Here is a 21,922-nt window from a genome sequence, read left to right as displayed (position 1 = left end):
GATTCACCCTTCTTGTTCACCTCTAACATCATTTCTGGTGAACGTTTGCGTGTTGCAACTCCCAGAGCTTATCTTCAGGATTGTCATTTTTGGCCACGAAACGAAGGATTTCCATCAGCTTTTCTTTCTATGAACAACAGCATGCAGGCTTTTTCTTGCACTCCTCTCTCTCGTGTCTTCCTGCTTTCTGCACACAACAGCGTCTTTAATTGTTACCATGTGTCAACGGCTAGTCAGTCCACTGGAATGTTCGAGCATGGCCAGTGAACACCCCCTACACACACACTTACTCACACATACTTGTATATATAGTTTACGAGGACTGTCCGTTGGAGTAATGTATTTTTTACTCTACAATATTCTTATTATATGGCCTTACCTTACCCCTATCCGCTTGTTAAGTTGTGATGTATGGAAAACCGAGTTTCCGGGTCTAAGACTCATTTGAATTAGTTTTTAGTCCTATTACACATTAAAGTGAATTTCCTACAACATTATGGGTTTCTCAACAGTCTCTGAACTGCATCACAGACATCAATCTTAATCTGTTTGATCGCACACGTGCTGCAAATCCTCATAATGCAAACACATTTTTAAAAAACGCGCTGCATTTTCTCACAACGCACACAATTTACTAAAACATGCTGCATTATCTCACAACGCAAACAATTCACGAAAACGTGCTACGCTGCAAACCGAACACAACGGAAATGTTTCAAAGGGACCCTAAAATGTGTCTGACCCAGCAATTTAGGTTATGATTATTTAGGCTAATAAAATACAAAAGACAAGGGAATCAGGATGTTAAAATAAGCAAACAAAAAACTCGCCTTTCAAAGATCGCCTACAACTTCACTGAGCAATAGTCACAGCACAGCGACGTCTCACGTTTTTGGGTCTTCTTGAAACATTTCCGTTTTTGAAAGTGTTTTGAGAAATTGCAGTCGTTTTTATAAATTGTTTGCGTTGCGAGAAAACGCAGCATGTTTTATTAATTTGGTTGCGTTGCGAGAAAACGCAGCATGTTTTATTAATTTGGTTGCGTTGCGAGAAAACGCAGCATGTTTTATTAATTTGTTGGCTTTGCGAGAAAATGCAACGCATTTTATTAATTTGTTTGCTTTGCGAGAAAATGCAGCGCATTTTATTAATTTGTTTGCATTGTGAGAAAATACAGCACGTTTTATTAATTTCTTTGCGTTGCGAGAAAACGCAGCTTATTTTTAAATTTGTTTGCGTTACGAGGATTTGCAGCATGTGTGCTGTCAAATGGATAAAGGTCTTTTCTTAATTTGCTGGCATTTTTTTGTAATTGCATGTGTTTTCTTAAATTGCAGCATGTCAGGCTCTCTCGACCACCATACAATTTTGAGTGTAATACGGACTAAGCCAATTGCTGGGTTAATTGTTTGAATTAAATTAATAGGATCAAATTTTACCCAATGTTTTGGTTATTTTAGCCAAATTGGGTTTAAATAACCCATCATTTCTTAGAGTGTGTCCTCGTAAACCATCTTAATAGAGTACATCTAATACCCATGCCATTATACAATTTTGTGTCCTCATAAACACGCACAGGCACACACATATTCATTCATTCATTCATTTTCTTTTTGGCTTAGTCCCTTTATTAATCTGCGGTTGCCACAGCTGAATGAACTGCCAACTTATCCAGCATATGTTTTAGGCAGCACTGGGAAACACCCATAACATATTCACTCCTTCCAGAGATTTCACATGGATAGCTTGGATGTTTCTTTTCCTCAATTTGTTCCATTGACATTATTAATATCTCTGCTAATGACAGGCTTAAATGTACTGTTGCACTTCAAGGGTCCAGGTGCATCCTGGGTAGGCGGATACCAGGTGTTTGTGTGTAACGGTTGTGCAATGCTTGTTCGTTTGCTCGTAGTGTATATAATAAGTACAATAGACCAGCTTTGGATTCTTATACTTATTCATAAGCAAACCATCAGAGAGTTGTTTTATTATAGTTCATAGCTGCAGCAGTGATTGAGTTTAGTTCATGACAGCAAAAGGCCTGACGGTATCACAAAGGGTTTATTTGGGATATCGCTTGACAGCCGCTGTGGAACTTTCTGTTACTTTATAAATCCAACACCGTCTTCAGACTTCAGCATGTGGGAGATCAGGAAATGATGGAAAGCAGACGAGGGGGAAAATGCAGATGGCTTTTGATTATGAATGGGGTGCTGGAAGGCTGTCTGGGGCTTCATCAGTGCTGTAAGTGATATCTGAACCTCTCCAGTGTTTTCAGCTGCTCACGGTGCCTTTGGATTGAGTTACAGATCGTTGTAGAACACGCTCGATTGTTTTAAATCACGTCTGAGATCCAGAATTAACTGGCTGGTTGGCTTTGGGGGATTGTTGACCCAAAAATGTAAATTCTGTCACTATTTAATCGGCTGCTTGTTGTTGTAGCGCTGCTTGAGTTTCTTTTTACAAATGCTAATAATTTCTTTGTGTAAATAGATGTGGATGAAATGAGAGAACTTTTGTGAGGAAATTTGAGAAAGTTCGGGGACTTTTTGCTTTAAATAAATTCATATTTTAATTCAGCATGAAGCATTCGGTTAATTTTAATGTATTTATAATTGAAGAGTTCAGATGCAAAAACCTGTAAGTGTCGTCTGAAATGTCCATAGAAAATTAGCAGTTTTCTCAGATTCTTATGTTTATGTCAAATTATTTCATTTTAACAACCATAAAAAGAACGTATTCCTTGCCATAAACTAAAAATTACTGAACCTACACACATGATCCTGATAAAAAGTTATTTTCTTAAGACAATTCCAGACAGCATTTAAAGGTTTTAACATCTAACTCTTCATTTTAAATAAATGCATTAAATAAATACAAAAAAATCTTTACCAAATGCATGATTTTCACAAAATATATAGCAACAAAAAGATTACTTTTAGTGAAAGCTATTCTATTAGACATACCCATTAAATGTTTATGTAGACCACACTAAACAATACCCCTTATTGTTTTATCTTTATTTATTTACTTAAAATTTTTTATTTATTATAATTTTTTTAATATGTAATATTATTAACCACACAGCAATAGCGTCAGCTGCAGCAACTAGACTTTACAGGGCCAGGTTAAACTTTCTGACAACCTTTATGGCACTCTAATACATTAAAAATAAGATATTTGAGGTTAAAATTAAATTATTGAATGACTATAAAAATTATATGGTTATTAGGCTGTTGCATTTTTGTGTTGTCAATATGTTCATGTTTATATAGGCCTATAGTTGTGTGTGCAACGTTTTTAAAATAAAATAAAAAATAGAGATTATAAAATGTACGAATTTGTAAAAAGACGAAAAATATTTATATATTTGAATAACTGAGCATGAGCAACTGAGCAACGATCTTAACTAACTCCAAACATTTCATTCTAGCAAGTATGGTGTTATGTCATGCTATTGCTATTATTAATCCATTTTCCTTCACATAATCATAGGCATGGGATTTTAGATTCTCCTGTGGATAAAATGTCACTCGATCTCAGTGTGTCTCTCTGGGTTGGCAGTAGGTCAGAGGTCAAGATCATGACTGACTCTGATAGCAGCCTCTAACAGGTGTTTAACAACAGCCACGACTCCAGTGACCTCAGAAACCTGTCTTTTTTTAACATTCAGCACAACATAAGTCACCCTGTCAGCTATTTTTACATCTTTTTGCAGTCTTAATGTCTTTGGCAGGCACAAAGCAGCTTTTCTGTCATGTGTTATCAGTAGGGCTGGGAATCAGATGGCCCAAGTGCACTCTGGGGTCTTCGGTGTCAGTAGTGTCAGGCGCAGAGCGTGATGATGTCATCAGCTGTCTGACCCCGGGTTGCCAGATTGACTCAGACAAGCAAATCCCTCATTGGCCACATGGTCAAACAGTCTTCGCCTTACTCATTTTCAACACCCCACGCACTGAAATAGACTGACTAAGCCATGCAGATTAAACAGCGTTTATAAATGGAAAATTACTAATAACTGATATTTAAGTGTAACAGTTACACTAATGCTTTGCTGCTAATGTTTTCCATCCATTTCACAGTGGTTGAACTTCAAACCAGGAAACCCAGATGTGAACTTTCTCCCTCATAACTCTGGACTTTATCTTCTCTCTTTTTTTTTGTGAATGGTAAACCTGTGTGTCAGGCGTCATTCAGAGCTCTTTACAAAGTAGAGCTTAACTAGGCAGTAAAAAAGCCCTTCTGACTGACATTTGACAGCTTTATCCCAAGTCTGGACTCTGTCTTGATGTGTTTTTGTTGGATGTCTGAAGAGAAACGGCTGCTCGGCTAATGGTCCATATAGGCATGTTTCAGGGAGCTGGTTCCTAAAGGGAACTTTGTGCACGTCTCGTGTGTCTGTCTGTGTTTATAGCAAAGTGCTGACAGGCCCGTCTCTAACTGCTTTTAAAACTCTTCTCATTCTTTCTCTGCAAACCATTAAAGATGAGATGTCCTTAAAGCTTGCAACAACTTTGAGGAATTCGGGTGGTGTGGCTTTGGAATGGAGTTTAATTGAACTATTTTATATTATATTTGTATTATTGTTTTATGCAATTTTATATTTGGTTACATATTATAATTATACAAAACAGATTATATTTGTTTCACATGATATGCATCTATCGCAGGGATGCCCAAATGTTTTTATATGAAGGGACAAAAACCAAATACCATTGAGAGCCGTTGGCCAAAGGTAAATATATCAAACTATATTGCTTTAAAGTTGCCATGGGTAATTTTCTAATTTATTTTAATAATATTTCAAAACAAATAGAAAATATTACTTTAAATCATATAATGCAGAATAACTTATAAATTATTGCAATAAAAATGCATGAACAATGACATTTATAACACAGTGGAGTTCAGTGCTGAATGCACTAGTCAAGCAGAATCTGCTTTTGTTTTGATTTACTCACTAAAATCTCTGCACTGTCGGGTCACAGTTTGTACATGTATACAAAATCTGATTAATTTAGGGCCATTTAATTAAAACATTTATTTTCAATTAGCTTTTAACCATAAAACAAGCAAAGGGTTACATTCAATTTGAATTGACAGTCTCTGAATGCAATAGCCAAGCAGAATCTGCCTTTAATATGCTCACTAAAATCTCTGCACTGTCGGGTCACAGTATGTACGTATTTAAACAAAATCTGATTTATTTACGCCATTTATTTGAAACATTTAATTTCAGTTAGCTTTTAACCATAAAACAAGCAAAGGGTTACATTTAATTTGAATTGACAATCTCAAAACATTCCCATCATTCTCCCACTCTTCTCAAATGGGGCGCTGGGCCAAATCAAAGGTTACCATGGGCCATCTTTGGACCGCGGGCTCTAGTTTGGCCATCACTGATTTATAGAGTTGAAGGAAACTGGAACAAATGCAGTTTTTACAATTTTTAAAAACTATTTTAAGGTCAATATTAATATTTTGATTGGCTGCAGAACAAAGTTGTCCAACAACTTGCCTATAATTAACCCATACTTGCCTAGTTAACATAATTAACCAAGTTAAGCCTTTAAATGTCACTTTAAGCTAAATGCTAGCAAAATAACTTGTAAAATATTACAATCATTGTGGCAAAGTCAAAAGAAGTGAGTTATTAGAAATGAGTTATTAAAAGTATTATGTTTATAAATGTGTTAGAAAAACTTCTCTTTGTTAAACAGCACTTGGGATATAGTTTAAAACTGAATAAAAATATAACAGGAGTGCTAATAATTTAGTCTTTTAGATACAGAGTATGCATATACATATTATTGACACTGACAAAGTTGTAGTTTAATTGTTATTAACTTTTATGATTATTAACAACTTAATATAAATGTATATTTCTTGTTAAATATTGTCTTTATTTAGCCTTCTATATTAAATTATAAAAAACGTAAGTTTATAAATGAGTTGGAAGAACTTCTCTGTTAAACAAGACTTGAGAAATAATTTAAAACAGAATAAAAATATCACAGGGCGCTAATAATTATTTGTTATTAACATTTACAGTTATAAACAACTTAATATTAATGATTAGTCATTCAGTCGTTAATTTTCCTTTGGCTTAGTCCCTTATTTATCAGAGGTCACCACAGCGGAATGAACCGCCAACTATTTCGGCATATGTTTTACACGGCGGATGTCCTTCCAGCCACAACCCATTACTGGGAAATATAAATGCATATGTCATTTTAATTATTAGATTTATAAGGCATTTTATATTTAATTATAATAAATTTTGGTTTATATTGACTTGTTTTGATTTGATGTAAATTCTTCACATAAACACAACAAAACTACTGCACCTTTAAATGCCATCTATACAGTATGTACACATGTCTGTGCTTGTTTACTGTGTTGTGTTCTGTCTTTTGGTTGAACTCTTGGTAAATGCTCTCCTGAGCCTCAGGGGTGACAGAGTCTGTCCTTATTCAGGCACAGTAGAGGGAGAGCGGGACAAAGACTCCAATGTGCCTCTTCGGGATGGAACTTCGACTCTGAAGCTTTGTAGAGCGAGGGAGGGGGACTAAATGCTGCAAGCAGACAGCTAGAATGTGTGTGTGTGCGTGTGTGTGTGTGTGTGTGTGTGTGTGTGTGTGTGTGTGTGTGTGTGTGTGTGTGTGTGTTAGGCTCATGAGGGGGAAGGCATGTCTTTGAGGCCATCAGTTGTTGGTTTGGGATGCCTGTTAGCAGCTGTGACGGCAGCTGACTGAGTTCACTGAGGAGAAGAGATTGCCTGATTGCTCTCTTTACTATAAACAAAACCTCTGTCTTTAAGAAAAAAAAAAAGTCCAACATACAGTTTTGAAAAGTTTGTCTCTGAATTGAAAGTTGAGGAAATGAGAGGGCAAGAAAAGGAAAGTATTTTTCTCTTTTCGTGGAAGTTACCATTGTTTCTGATTCATGATGTGAAATACCTCCTCTTGAGTTTTGGGTTTGGAGAGGAAAAGGCCTCTTGGTTTGGACCTCCTGAGCACTGACAGACTTATTATGGTGTTTTATTGCTGGTTTACATTCGAGACGGTCTTTTCTTTCTGCTCATTTGACTTGAAGAAGAAGAATAACTCTGACTTTAACATACAAGGCCAGGAATTTGTCTGAGCACTTCTTATGAAATTTAGCCTCACATTGTTTTTGTCTGAAATACACAACTTTTTAAAGATTTTTTGCTTCAATGGTGGCATTGTGGCTCAGTGGTTAGCACTGTCGCCTCACTACAAGAAGGTTGCTGGGTCAGTTGGCATTTTTGTGTGAAGTTTGCATGTTTTCCCTGTGTTGGCGTGGGTTTCCTCCGGGTGCTCCAGTTTCCCCCTTAGTCCAAAGTCGTGTGCTATAAGTGAATTGGGTAAACTAAATTGGCCGTTGTTTTTATATCCAATAGTTTAATATGGAGTTTCCCAGTACTGGGTGGAAGGCCATTCGCTGCGTAAAACATTTGCTGGAATAGTTGGCGATTCATTCCACTGTGGCGACCTCTGATAAAATAAGAGAGTAAGCCGAATGAAAATGAATGAATGAATTTGCTTAGATTTTATTTGGATTTCAGTGCTGGTTTTCCCCTACATTTTACTATGTACTATACACTTCTATATACTTAACATTATATGAATGGAATCATGTGTCAGATTGATAACAGGCATAAAGAATCCAGATGAATGACATTTCTGCCATATTCTAGTCAAATCTATGGAACTTTTGGTGGAATTCTGAACTCATCTGGCTGCAGGCTTCAAATTTTAAGCTTTATGAACCATAAAAGTAGATTTATCTTGCTACCTAAGTTGCAATGATTTAGTTGATCCATTTAGTTTGTGTGTGTTTTACATTTACAAAGGGGAGGTGAATGACCTCAAACTGTCAGTGCGAATGATTCCATGCTGTTTTGTGCACTCAAGAAAGGATTTTTGATGCTTGTTCTTGAGGATTTTTGAGACAACTTAATTATTTTATGTTCAATACACTTAAATTTGTAAAAACAATTAAGTTAACTTAATAGATTTGTGTTTGGACACCATGAAGGAATCGTGTGGAACCCAGCGTTTTTACTTAAAGATCTGTTTTAAAACCAAATGGTGCATTCATTTCTGTAATTACACCCTCAGAATTGACCCAGCATGTCTGTGGGATAAATATGTGATCTTCAATTTCTGCATGACACCAGGCTGGAAAATACACCGTAAAATATCAATTAGTTTGATTTGCTTAATAAAAGTGAGTATACCTCTTGCTTCTAAAGTCATTAGTTGGCCTTACTTAAAATAGTGAGTAAATCCATTGCCTTAAAATGATTAAGTACCCCTCAAAAAGTGATTAGTTAAAGCAAGTAAACCAATTGCCTTTAGTTGACTTTACTTAAAAATAAACCCATTGTAAATTGGAAATGTTAAGTTGACTTAACTTAATTTTTATAATTGTGAAAATTTTACTCACTTTTAAAAATAAAGTAGTTATGATTACATGATTATAATTATTAAAATAAAATAATTATGTGTATACTTAAAATAATTAAGTTAAGTCAACTTAACCAGTCATATTTACTCACTTTTTAAAGTAAAGTCAACTTGATGCTTTTAAGGCCATGGGTTTACTCACTTTTTTAAAGTAGTAACTAATCGGTTTTTACAATTTAACCGAATGCTGGTCACTAGTGTACGTTTTGATCTTTTGAAGACACAAAACCACCTGCATGCTGCCACACACATGTGCTGTACCACATGTTCACGTGTGTTTGTGGGAAGATCTTTAGTTTTTCTCATCTTTCCTCATGCAGAAGTTCTCCTTTATCACTCTTTGACGTGCTTTCCCAAGAGCTGTATATTTAGTCAAGCGATTTTGGTCAACAAGTAGGCGCCGTGCCTTTAACGCTCCACAGTTTCCATATCCATGGTGATGAATTAGTGGGTAAAAATGTGTTTATGCTGAAAGGACGTTGATAAATGAACTGTTCTGTCATTGTCCAGACTCACTGTTTCTGTTGAGTTCCAGCGTTTATTTCTTTTTTGTCCTCATGCGTTCTGGTGGAGGACGTCAGTTGCTGCCGTCTTTAAGCATTTGGCAATTTGAGCAGGAGGTTTCACGTCACACGTTAATTTTGTACTTTTAAATAAATAATTAGCGATCATTTATAAGAGTGTCAATTAAAGTATCACGTTTTACACAAAGTTTGGTCAGAATCCATTAGTGTACTTGGTTTGATATGTTCTTGTTAGAAATAACAGCTTGTTCCTGTTTCACGAGTAAATGAAATGCAGTGACATGTTGAAGTGGCACTTATTAGCTTGTTAAGTAAAAGAGTCTTCCTGTCGTCGTCAGCAGCCGTTGGATTTCTGATGTTATGTGTGACCACAAAAACAGGATGTTCGGTAGTAAATTGTGCAAGTAAATCAATGTTAGAAGTGTGGACATTTCCAAAAGGGACCAATGAGTGATGTGAAGTGCACGCTTGGCTGCATATTATAAGTGTGGTGAAATAAAATAAAATAAAATAAAATAAAATAAAATAAAATAAAATAAAATAAAATAAAATAAAATAAAATAAAATAAAATAAAATAAAATAAAATAAAATAAAATTAAATTAAATTAAATTAAATTAAATTACATTAAATTACATTTTTTATTTTATTTTATTTTATTTTATTTTATTTTATATTAAATTAAATTAAATTAAATTAAATTAAATTAAATTAAATTAAATTAAATTAAATTAAATTAAATTAAATTAAATTTTTATTTTATTTTATTTTATTTTATTTTATTTTATTTAGCACCAAATCAATATATCAGGTTTCTGAATGTCCATGTCTAAATAAATATACATGGACAATAAATAAATGCATTATATTATATTATATTATATTATATTATATTATATTATATTATATTATATTATATTATGTTATGTTATGTTATGTTATGTTATGTTATGCTATGTTATGATATGATATGATATGATATGTTATATTATATTATATTATATTATATTATGTTATGTTATGTTATGTTATGTTATGTTATGTTATGTTATGATATGATATGATATGTTATATTATATTATATTATATTATATTATATTATATTATATTATATTCATTACAAACAAATAAAATTAAACAAACAAATAAACTAAAATAAATTAATTAATTAATTTAGTAAATTAGTAAATCGTGGAGCCCATAGTGATAATAGCTCATGACACTTTTTAATTGCAGTGAGCTGATGTTGATGTACTGTACATGTGTTGAGAGTCAGTCTTGCTGTTTAGCCTTTGTGCTGTCATTCAAATGAAACATTTGTTGCTTCATGCATTTCTCTTTGTGTGTGTGATTTCTACACTATCTCCAAAACACTTCCATTGTTCTTTAGAGATCCTGTGGAAAATATGAGCGTTGATGGCATATGTCCATGATGTCTTCATGCCTTCCCTCTCTTTTTCCTTCTGTCTGTCCTGTGTGTTTGCCTTTTGTAGAGACACAGTAGTGGAATTAAATTTTCCAGCCGCTCCGAAGAACCGTGAACTTGACCTCTTGGACAATGAACACACGCTCACACAATGTAATCTGAATATTTGGAGCTTCCACAGCTTTAGGAAGTGACTTCAGGCTGGTTTATGTTTTGTGCGACTCCTGAGGAAAGTCTGATAACTGAAATGTTATCTCTGCACAGCTACTGGGGGAATCCCTGCTTTCTGTCTGTGTTTGTTAGACAGACGGCTGCATATGAACACTGTGAAAGGCCAGAAGAGCTTAGAAACTTTTGGAGAAAAGTCTTGAGAACAAAAATAAATTGCTTTCTTAGAGGTTTTGTCTTGTTTCAAGTCCAAATGTCCAAATGATTCTATCAAGAAGCACTTTCAAGCTTTCAGAAATCATAAGTTAACATTTTCTTTATTAAAACAAGCTAAATTATTTGACATTGCAAAATAATCTTGATTTTTTTTTTTGGTCCCACTTTATATTAAGTGGCTTTAACTACTATGTACTTGCATCAAAAAATAAATACAATGTGCTTACTGTGTTCATAATGTATTGCATAACACGCCTGGTTCTAATAATGTGGGATATGGTTTGGTGGTATGGGTAGTTTTAAGGATGGGTTAAAGTGTAAGGGATGGTCAAGAGTGTAATTATAAATGCAATTACCGAAACTAAGTGAAGTTTCACAGACAAATTTCGAGAGGAGCATGTGATATGATTGATCGCGGCTGGTCTCTCATCTGTAATCCTTAGTAAACTAATCAGATCATTCCAAACTCACTATAAATAGCCCGTCTATCCTTTCTCTCTAATCTTCATTTTTTGAAGAATCCCCCCATCCACCATCTCCATCTCCCCCTTTACTTTACCACTGAGAGCTCTTGAGAACTACCTGATCTTGTACCCCCTGACATGCTCATTGACCAGGCAGGAGCCTTGGGCTCAATTACAGTATCTCTGAGCTCAGGGTTCTCTCCCGGGACAGAATGCCAAACCTGCTATTATTATCAAGCAATACCTAAGTGTGAACTCTTGAATTACAGATGTAGTTACATGCATGCATTTAGTAAATCATAAGACAGTGGAAAAACATGTATTTTCACAATAAGTACATTATAACAAGTATTAATTTCAGTGTAAGTACTTATTAGTTAAGGACATTTAATATAAAGTGGGAGCTTCTTTTTCTAACAGTAAAACTTGCTTAATTTTGACTTTTTTTCTGAAGATATGTTTGTCGACATCAAGAATTTGCAATTTATATGACCTTTTTAGAGTTGAGAGTATAGGAGGATAGCCTTTTTTTCTTTATTTTCTTTTGGTGAAGTAAAAAAAAGTCTTTTTAACATTTGTACAATATGGTTTGTTTTACATATATATGAAAATAAAACTGAGAAATGAAAAGAGTGCAGAAAGATTAGCTAAGTATATATTTTTATTGAATAATCGGCATGGCAGACCGATCATATTGCTATATTGCTAATAAAACCACATCCCATGTAAAAAGAATTGTGTGGATTTGCTTTAAGAAGAACGTTTAAAGACCGCATAAACCGGAAGATGCTGAGACTTTTTTTTCAGTATATTGATATATTTCCAACAGAAACTAAATATTGAGTAGGGGGCGGAGTTTTCTTTTTGCATATCATTCCCTCATAACAAACTAATGCTAAGAGGGGCGTGGTTAAAAATACTAATATCAACAAACTGGCATCAACAAAGAAGGACCGTCACTCAAAACACATAAGCAAATGGTCAGACTTTGATTGAAGATTACCAAAAGCAGTATAACTTGCATGGATAAATTCTTTATCTAAAGTAAAGACTTGTATGAAAATAACAATGTGCAAAATAAAGAATAAACAATTTTGATTTCACACAGACTTTTAAATAGTTTGAAACATGTTTTTTAACCAAAAGCTAACATTCACCTTCACAAGGACATGTGCAGCAGGAAAGCAGACAAATCCAAAAGCTGAAAATTAACTAAATATTTCAAGAGGAATGAAACATAACTTAAGAGGAGCTGCGTGTGTGTGTCTGACCTGCTTTATGTCTGTCATCCCTCTATGTGTGTTGTTTATACCTCAGATCTGCCCTCTGATATTCATGTCATGTGCGCCGCTCCATTATCTCTCCTTTCAAGGCCTCCAGGACTTTCACTTTGTGCCTGTGTGTGTGTTGAAATACAGTTTGGTTGATATATATGTGTGATATACCGATAAAATAACATTGTACTGCATTGTGTTAACTTACTTTTAAGGAAATAACTAGAAAATAATGACTGCATTTTGACCACAAATTCCTGTTTAGTTAGTGCGTACACCCCCCCCCCCACATTGTTGTTTACAATTGCAGCTCTTGGTTTTACATACTTAAAAAAATAATTTGATTGATTGTGAAATAAAAGATCCCAGAGCTTCATGTATAATGCATTCCCTCTTTAGCGATATGTGTGTGGGTGTGTGGGTGTAGGTTGAATATTTCCTGAGGCAGAAATGTCTCTTCACATAGAGGCCATTGTCTCTGTCTCTTCTGTCCCTGTGATCGCGGCAAAGTTTCTGTCTCCTCCAGGGAGACGCTGATGTTTGTTTGGTCTCCCAAGCAACAGACAACAATCACCTGATGCATCTAAGCTAGAGAAATTTAGCATGGCGTCATGAGCGGATGTTCAGACAACTCAAAGGGCAACACAAAATCATGGACATCTTGTTGGAAATTTGTGACCCTTGACCACAAAACGTAATTAGATGAGAGCAATTCCAGCATTGTGGATGTGACATTTGCAGTAGAAGCTTGAAATATAAATTCATAGAGAACATATACAGTTGAAGTCAGAATTAATAAACCTCCTCAATTATTAGCCCCACCGTTAATTTTTTCCACAATTTCTGTTTAATTGAGAGCAGATTTTTTCAACACATTTCTAAACATAATAATTTTAATAACTCTTTTCTAATAACTGATTTATTTTCTCTTTGCCATGAGGACAGTAAATAATATTTTACTAGATATTTTTCAAGACACTTCTATACAGCTTAAAGTGACATTAAAAGGCTTAACTAGGTTAATTAGGTTAACTAGGCAGGTTAGGGTAATTAGGCAAGTTATTGTATAATGATGGTTTGTTCTGTAGACTATCGAAAAAATATATAGCTTAAAGGGGCTAATTTTGACCTTAAAATGGTTTAAAAAAAATTACAAATTGCTTTTATTCTAGCTGAAATAAAACAAATAAGACTTTCTCTAGAAGAAAAATATTATCAGACATACTGTGAAGAAAAAAAATCAACGGGGCCGTAATAATTCTGACTTCAACTGTATATATCGAAATATCTATTCATATTTTCCATTTTGTACAACTAATCACAGTTAAGGGATCAGAAAAATGTCAATGAGTATACGTGTTTTATATTTGAATTGAGTGAAATAAACATACGTTATGGATGTGACTAAAAAACTATGCAAATTTTGACTATACAACATACTTTGTAGAAATTCTGTGAATTAAACTGCACAATATCCAAAATATAAGAGTTGGCTCTCTATAGAGAAAAATGATGTATTTTATTTTATTTAACATATTTAGCAATTATGATAGAAAATCTTGTTTATTAATCTGACAGATGTGAAATTGGCACTTGTGTGAGTTTGTTAAATCAATAAATGGTTTCAATGGAGACATTTGTGAGTATTTTCACAGTACTCTAAAATAGAAGCATACACAAGCAACTTAGTATATATGTAACTTAGTATTATACTATAACTGTGCTAGTAAACTGTACAGCTGGGGGAATATTGTTGTTTTTAATTTAAAATTTTACAATTTTACAGATAGTCTGCTGCATCTAGTGATGGGCAAGTTATTAAAAAAATAATTAAGCAATAATTGCATCATTAAAATTGTATTTAAATGACTTGTTTAATTACCGTGTGTGAAAAGTAACTAAACTCAATTATTTTTTCCAAAAGTAATTGGATCACTTGCCTCAAGATTATCGAAACTAACCTAAACTCACAGACAATAGAAAATAAACTCTTTTAACTCTTTACATTTAAGCTAAACATGGCATTTAAGTTTTATTAAAACATTTAAATAATAATAATAAAGCAGTGGCACCATATTTCTATATACCATATATTGACATAAATGTAAATGTATTGTTTCTCAAGAATGTCTTGCTAAATGTAACCTTCTTTAGCTAATATATATATATATATATATATATATATATATATATATATATATATATATATATATATATATATATATATATATATATATATATATATATTAATGGTATTTTGTTGCTTTTATGAATTGATTTATACAGAAATGTTGATGCTTATGTACACTATTTAAGGTAAGTTCATTATAAGTAACTGAACTAATCCCTAAAAGTAATCTCTTACTTGACTTTTTCTGGAGAAAACTAATCACAGTAACTTACTTTGTAACTATTAACATCCAACACTGGCTTCAGGCTTCATCCACCACATGTTTGCACTCACAAACAACATGTGAACTGCAGCATGCCAACTGTATCCAGCACAAATTTGTAGATGTTTTGGCAGTGCTTTGTAATTCTTTTTCTAAAACAAGATAGAATGGACAACATCAGCTAGCTCAATCTAAATAGCCTCCTCTGAACAACATCCAAACAATGACAATATTCACCAGTGTAATGATGCAGTTCTGTGAGCTGAAGAAGCAGAAATCTCTAGCAGCTGGATTCAAGATGAACGCATCAGTAACGCTACTACATGTGTTTTGTCCTATACTGTAGCTTTTGCCAACAGTGGCTTATAAAACGCTTCCAGCATCTGTTTGGTTATTTTATCTCGTCTTGTTGGTGGGAGGATGCGAATGATCCTGACTGGCTTTAATCAGCGTTAGGAAAGTGTCTCATTACTCACAGAACCATTTGCCAGAGAAATACTGCATTCACACTTCAGACGGTGCTCGTGAAGCTCAGCTGCATATTATGAGATGTGCTAATGCAGGCGTTTTTCATACTTGCAGCAGTGCTGTTTTAGTTTAATGCAGGTAAAATACTAGATTTGATAATATATCTGTATTTTTTTTATATTTTGTATATAAATTTTTTTTTTGTTTTGCTAAAAGTAATTTTAGTGCAGATAAACTATGAGTTTATGTACTGAGAATGGTCATTTTATTGTTATTTATATTGTATTATTATTATTATTGAACTATCTTTAGTTTTTATTATATTTTGTATTTATATTATATTTAGATTTTTTATACATTTTTAAAAAATAAAATATAATTGTTTAATATAGCTTAATATTTTTATTGCAATTTAAGTAATAATTTCAGCCTAAACATTTTATATCTTATTTGTTTTTTATTATTTGTTGGTTATCATTATTGAATTATCTTTTAGTTTTAAGAATTGTTAAATAATTCAGATTTTGTTTATTTAAAGTTTTTTAATTAAAAGGAAATATACCTTTATTTTATTTCAATTTAAGTTACACTTTACGCAAAAACATTTTGTGTCTAATTTGTTTGCTAAGACAATATTTCCTCTTGTTAAAAAAATAAAAAATAATATATATATAATTTTTTAAAAGTATTATTATTGTTATTTGTATTATTGAATTAACATTTATTTTAATTGATGATTTATTTTAATTTAACTTTATTAATTTTATTTTCTTAATTTTCATCATTAGTTTGCAATAACCAGTGGTGGATTTAGGCATGGGCAATATGGGCGATATTATTCACTTTCGTGAGGGCGGCATGAACTCTGTGATTCAGATTGCTATGGCCTTATCAATAACAATGCTTTTTAAATCTCCAAATCCAGGCATTTATAAATATTTGGATGAAGATTTTAAATTTCTCCCTCACAGCCATTTATTGTTATTTTTCATTCCCAAAATGTAGAGAAAATGCACTGGAATGTCTCAGTTTGACAAATGAGCACTGGCTCCGCCAACCTCCATAAGCTGTTTCTTACTGCCTTCTTTACTGGCTGTCCTGAATGGTCTCTTCCCAGACCCAGGTCTCGTGTGTGCTCTCCTGCTGATGATGTGGTTTTGTTGTGCCGTAGCGGTCTGTCATTCTTGGCTTACGTCATCAGGCATTCCTCAAAAATCCATGGGTTCATGTGCAGACACGGGAAGAAAACGCTCAGAGATGTGATGTCTTTCGTTCAGTATGTTTGAGTTCAGCTGTTTGCTGGTGCTGTCTGTGAATGTGCTTTATCTTCAGCAGTTTGTGATTAGATGCAGAAGTGCATTGCTGGATTTTGTTTGGGGTGTTTAAAAAGGTTAAAGGCAATTAGTGTATTGGGAATTGAAACCAGTACATTCTCTTTGGTGTAAAAATGAAAATGCAGGACTAGACTTATTAGCCATCTGTACTTGTTTTGTGTTTGTCTGTATTTTCAGTTTGATGAGCAAAAAGCTGAAAAGAACAGCATTAATTTATTGTTTAAAGATCGTTTGTAACAGTGTAAATTTCTTTACTGTTACATTTGATCAATGCAATCACATGTTGTTGATGCCAAATTCCGACCCCACCATCCGAATGTCGCAGCAGAAATAGAGACTCATCAGGCAATGTTTTCCAATCTTCTATTGTCCAATTTTGGTAAGCCTGCGCGAATTGTAGCCTCAGTGTCCTGTTATTAGCTGACAGGAGTGGCACCCGGTGTGGTCTTCTGCTACTGTAGCCCATCCGCCTCAAGGTTGGAACTGTTGTGCATTCAGAGATGATCTTCTGCACACGTCAGTTGTAAAGAGTGGTTAATTATTGTTGCCTTTCTATCAGCTTGAACCAGCCTGGCCATTCTCTGGCATCAACAAGGCATTTGCGCCCACGTACAATTACTGCCGCTCACTGGATATTTTCTCTTTTTGGACCATTTTCTGTAAACCCTAGAGATGGTTGTGCATGAAATCCCAGTAGATCAGCAGTTTCTGAAATACTCAGACCAGCCCGTATGGCACCAACAAACATGCAAGGTTTAAAGTCACTTAAATCACCTTTCTTCCCTGATCTTCCCGATTCTCGGTTTGAACTGCAGCAAATCGTCTTAACCATGTTTACTTGCCTAAAAGCATTGAGTTGCTGCCATGTAATTGGCTGATTAGAAATTTGCGTTAACTAGCAGTTGGACAGGTGTACCTAATAAAGTCTCCGGTGAGTGTATAAACATTCTTAACTTGGAGTTATATATTATATAGGTGATGTCTGTGTACATGGCTAATGAAGTGTATTAGAGTGTGTATAAGACTTTACTCTTTTTCTCATTCTCTATTTCTACTATCTCAACAGCACATATCGAAAACATTGCCAAATAGTTTTCCTGTCTCTTTCTGTTGAGCTTGGCGCTGATGCCGAGTGCACATAAATGTCTGGATGCATTCCTCTCCAAGCATCTAGAGTGCCTAGAAACCCAAAAACAAAGCCTGTTCTTGAGCGTAACGCACTTAACTCATGAGAAAACCTCCGCAGTAATTTATCAAAGAGCAGTGAAGAATTCAATCTGGAATTTGTTGGATTGCATCAATTTAAAACGAGAGGGGAAAGCAGAAAGTGACCTGGCGGTATTATTTGACCTGAGGGACTGGATTTCCCCCTGTGCACATTGCAGCATTTAGTGCCGACCGCTCCACTGGGAGCTGAAGCAAAGTGTAGTCAGATTCAGCCAGCGTCCCGATTAAGTTTCATCTGTGTGTGTGTGTGTGTGTGTTTTATTTAAACTGACCTCATTCCACAGATCCAGGGTTAAATGACATCAGCCTTTGGCGTTCGGTCAGTGACTTCGTAGTGTCCATCTTGATTCATTTTCACCGCTGTAGTCCAGAGTCTGAGTGAAGCAGAGCAGTGCAGTAAATGTAATAAATTGAAAGTGCTTGTGACACTTTCCATTAATAACTGGGCCTAAAATAACTTTGGTATTTTTGTTTTGTTAATATGTTTAAATAATAATAATACATTAAACATTTTTATTTTATTAAATCTCATTATAAATGTGCTGAAATGTACTAAATGTAGGGTGTAATGGATCATGGTTGACCCATTGATTAATAATACTTTTGTTTTTTGTAGATTTGTGACTTGTAGATTAATCCAGCATTTGTAACGATTGTAGAGAGAAGTTTGTTGCATTACAGTTTTTGTAAAAATATAAAGCAAATTACATTAGTCTCCTGCTCTTTTTGGCTGATTTGTGACTCAAAAACCATAATGTGATCCGATTTTTACATGTTAAATAAGCTAAAATGGTGCTAGTGTTGTTGCTAAAAATGTCTTAATAGCCTCAAAAATGTTTTAATAGTCTTATTAGTCTTAATTGTGTTGAACCATCTATCTTAGCTTTTAACTTTAATCTTGACAAACTGGAAACAGTCTGCTTGAGTGAGGTTCATAAGACTGTCATGAAACCTTTATAATCATGACATGACACATCATGAAAATGAAGGATGCATGTCATTCACTCAGTTATGTCGTTTTAAATGCAAAGAGGGCATTGTTTGAGATGTATTTGTTATGAAAACTTGTCATTACCAAGATAAAATAACTTGTCATAAATCTGTCATAAACATGACCATCAATTGACTATCAAATGCCATTACAATCGGGTCATTCATTTTACAACAGCATTAATACTTCTTTGTTAATGTTTCTTGACTCAAATACAGTGCTTCAAATTTGAACATCATTAAATATCAGCAACACTGTTATAAAATTATTTGATAGAGTACTGACTCTTTTAATGAAACGTTTGTTTCACCGAAAAAAAACATCAGAAGAAAAGCCATGACACAATTAGCCGCATGCCAAATATGTTCATGACAGATTTATGACAAGTTATGTTGTCTTGGTAATGTCAAGTTTTCATGACAAAGACATCTCAATTAATGCCCTCTTTGCATTTAAAATGACAAAACTGAGCAAATGACCCTTAATGACACTTCATATTTATGATTATATTCAAGTCATGATTATAAAGGTGTCATGTCAGTCTTATGAACACACCCTTCAAGTAAAGTGTTACCGATATACCTCTATATATATATATATATATATATATATATATATATATATATATATATATATATATATATATATATATATATATATATATATATATATATATATATATATATATAATATATATAATACATCTTTCAAAGGGACTTGGACCTTTGTACGTGCAATAGCAATATGTCACAGGAGACCAAAATGAACTATACAGCTCATACTCCATATTTGTATGTATTTTAGTAAGCATTGACTGTGTTTATCTTCCCTGTTTATTTGTGCATCTCTAAACCTGTGAAGGCTATCAACACAGCAGGCGAACGGAACAAACAGCATGAGTAAACAAACAAAAAAAGGGACCAATAACAACACATGCAATGCTGTGAAGGACATGTGTAAAATAAACACAGGTGTTGTCATTATTTCTGGCAAGGGAGAGTTGGGACATCCTCTCATGCTCGCGCTGCATCCTGCACTCATATTTGGCCTGAAAATGTTTTTCTCTCCTAGTGTATGTTGACATGAACTTTTGAGAGCTTCTGATGTTCACCCTAAACTAACATATATCCACAGCGGTACCACATGAGTAATAAAAAAACAACCTCAGAATGTTTAACAGCTTCCTGCGCACAGCAGAGAAAATCTCAGAGCTAAAATAATCTTAAAAAGAACCCAGGATTTCAGCTAGTTGTCTGTTTATGACTCCCAGTATCTCCACAAAAGGTGCTGCAGCACTCGAGTGTTGAGTAATGCTCTTAAATCTGTCTTGCAGATAGTAAAGCTATAGTGGACGGCAACGTAAAACTGATCCTGGGGCTGATATGGACCCTTATCCTGCACTACTCCATTTCCATGCCCATGTGGGAGGACGAGGACGATGAAGACGCCAGAAAGCTGACGCCCAAACAGCGCCTCCTGGGCTGGATCCAGAACAAGGTTCCTCAGTTGCCCATCAACAACTTCCACAGGGACTGGAGAGATGGCAAAGCCCTCGGTGCATTGGTGGATAACTGCGCACCAGGTGAGCATAATTTCTGTTGTTTATGGCCACTCGACGACATATACAGAAATCAGAATTGTTAGCATCTCAGTTTTAATAACTGATTTATTTTATCTTTGCCATGATGACAGTACATAATATTTTACAAAACAGTTTTTTTAAGGTATTAGTATTCAACTCAAAAGGTCATTTAAAGGCTTAACTAGGTTATTTAGGCAAGTTAGGGTAATTAGGCCAGTCAATGTATAACGATCAATATATATATATATATATATATATATATATATATATATATATATATATATATATATATATATATATATATATATATATATATATAGCTTAAGAGGGCTAATAATGTCCTTAAAGTCACTTAAAAAAATTAAAAACTGCTTTTATTCTTGCAGAAATAAAACAAATAAGACTTTCTCCAGAAGAAAAAATATTATAGGCAATACTGTGAAATGTTTCTTGCTCTGTTAAGCATCCTTTGGGAAATATTTGAAAAAGTAAAAGAATTCACAGGACGGCTAATAAATTTGACTTCAATTAGGGCAAGGCGATTAAATTGGTATCGGTATTTATTGACCGAACACCATTGTCAATGACGATAAAAAAAAGTTTGGTATGAAGTGCTATGGTTTTATTAAAATGTGTCTGCTGAGCGCGCCTTGACAAAAATGCCAATACACTAAGGGTTATTTCCAATTGGGGGAATCTCACACACTTTTCACATGCTTTTGGACGCAACATGTGAACAGACTTGTGTTGAGTTGCGCCATTGCCACCTCTGGTCAGAATAACGCGTGAAAATGAGTGCCGCGACAAGCAACAGTGAGGAGATTGCAAATAAAAAAGCTTGAAAGGATGTCACCAGAGTGGCTTTTTGGTTTCTTTTCTTGTGCATCCCAGCCACTAGCACCCCATCTGAAAGATTTTTTTAACATAGGGGTAATAGTCATCCAACTTAACAGTTTTTTTATGATGCAGTATGTATTTGAATGATGATGGTTGGTTTTTTTACCTGAAAGCTCAGATTTGATTATCATAATTTGTTTTGCTGACAGAGTTTAAGGTTTACTGTATCATTTTTATTCACACTATACAGATGTTGATCTACCTTAAGGTTGGCTTTGATTGTTCAGCAACTACACTTTACCATTGCACACACTTTGTAATGTTTTATTTATCAAGTTTAAGAGTCTCTTTAACACTTACTTTTATATTATTATAAAGACACAATATGTTTTTGTTTATTTTATATGTTTTTAGACTATCAACACTATTACCCTTAGTAATGTTGGTAAATTAAAATGAAGTGGTTAAATAAATAAAAAAATTCCTAATATTCCCAAATGGATTGTAAAAAACAAAAAAATCCAATA

At 34.0% G+C, this 21,922-nt stretch overlaps 1 protein-coding gene across 10 annotated transcripts in view; it reads left to right on the top strand.

The window, feature by feature from the left end:
• flncb (filamin C, gamma b (actin binding protein 280)) overlaps window positions 1-21,922 on the top strand; it is a 63,419-nt gene that overhangs the window by 5,590 nt on the left and 35,907 nt on the right. For all 10 annotated transcript variants that reach the window (XM_056455917.1, XM_056455916.1, XM_056455915.1 and 7 more), the window contains one exon: window positions 20,310-20,558. In XM_056455917.1, the coding sequence (XP_056311892.1) occupies window positions 20,310-20,558 (249 nt within the window). The remainder of the gene's footprint in view (window positions 1-20,309; window positions 20,559-21,922) is intronic.

Source organism: Danio aesculapii, chromosome 4 (genome assembly GCF_903798145.1).
Source record: "Danio aesculapii chromosome 4, fDanAes4.1, whole genome shotgun sequence".
NCBI lineage: Eukaryota > Metazoa > Chordata > Actinopteri > Cypriniformes > Danionidae > Danio > Danio aesculapii.
The sequence above is the reverse complement of the archived record's forward strand: the minus strand, read 5'-3'. Positions and strand labels throughout refer to the sequence as shown.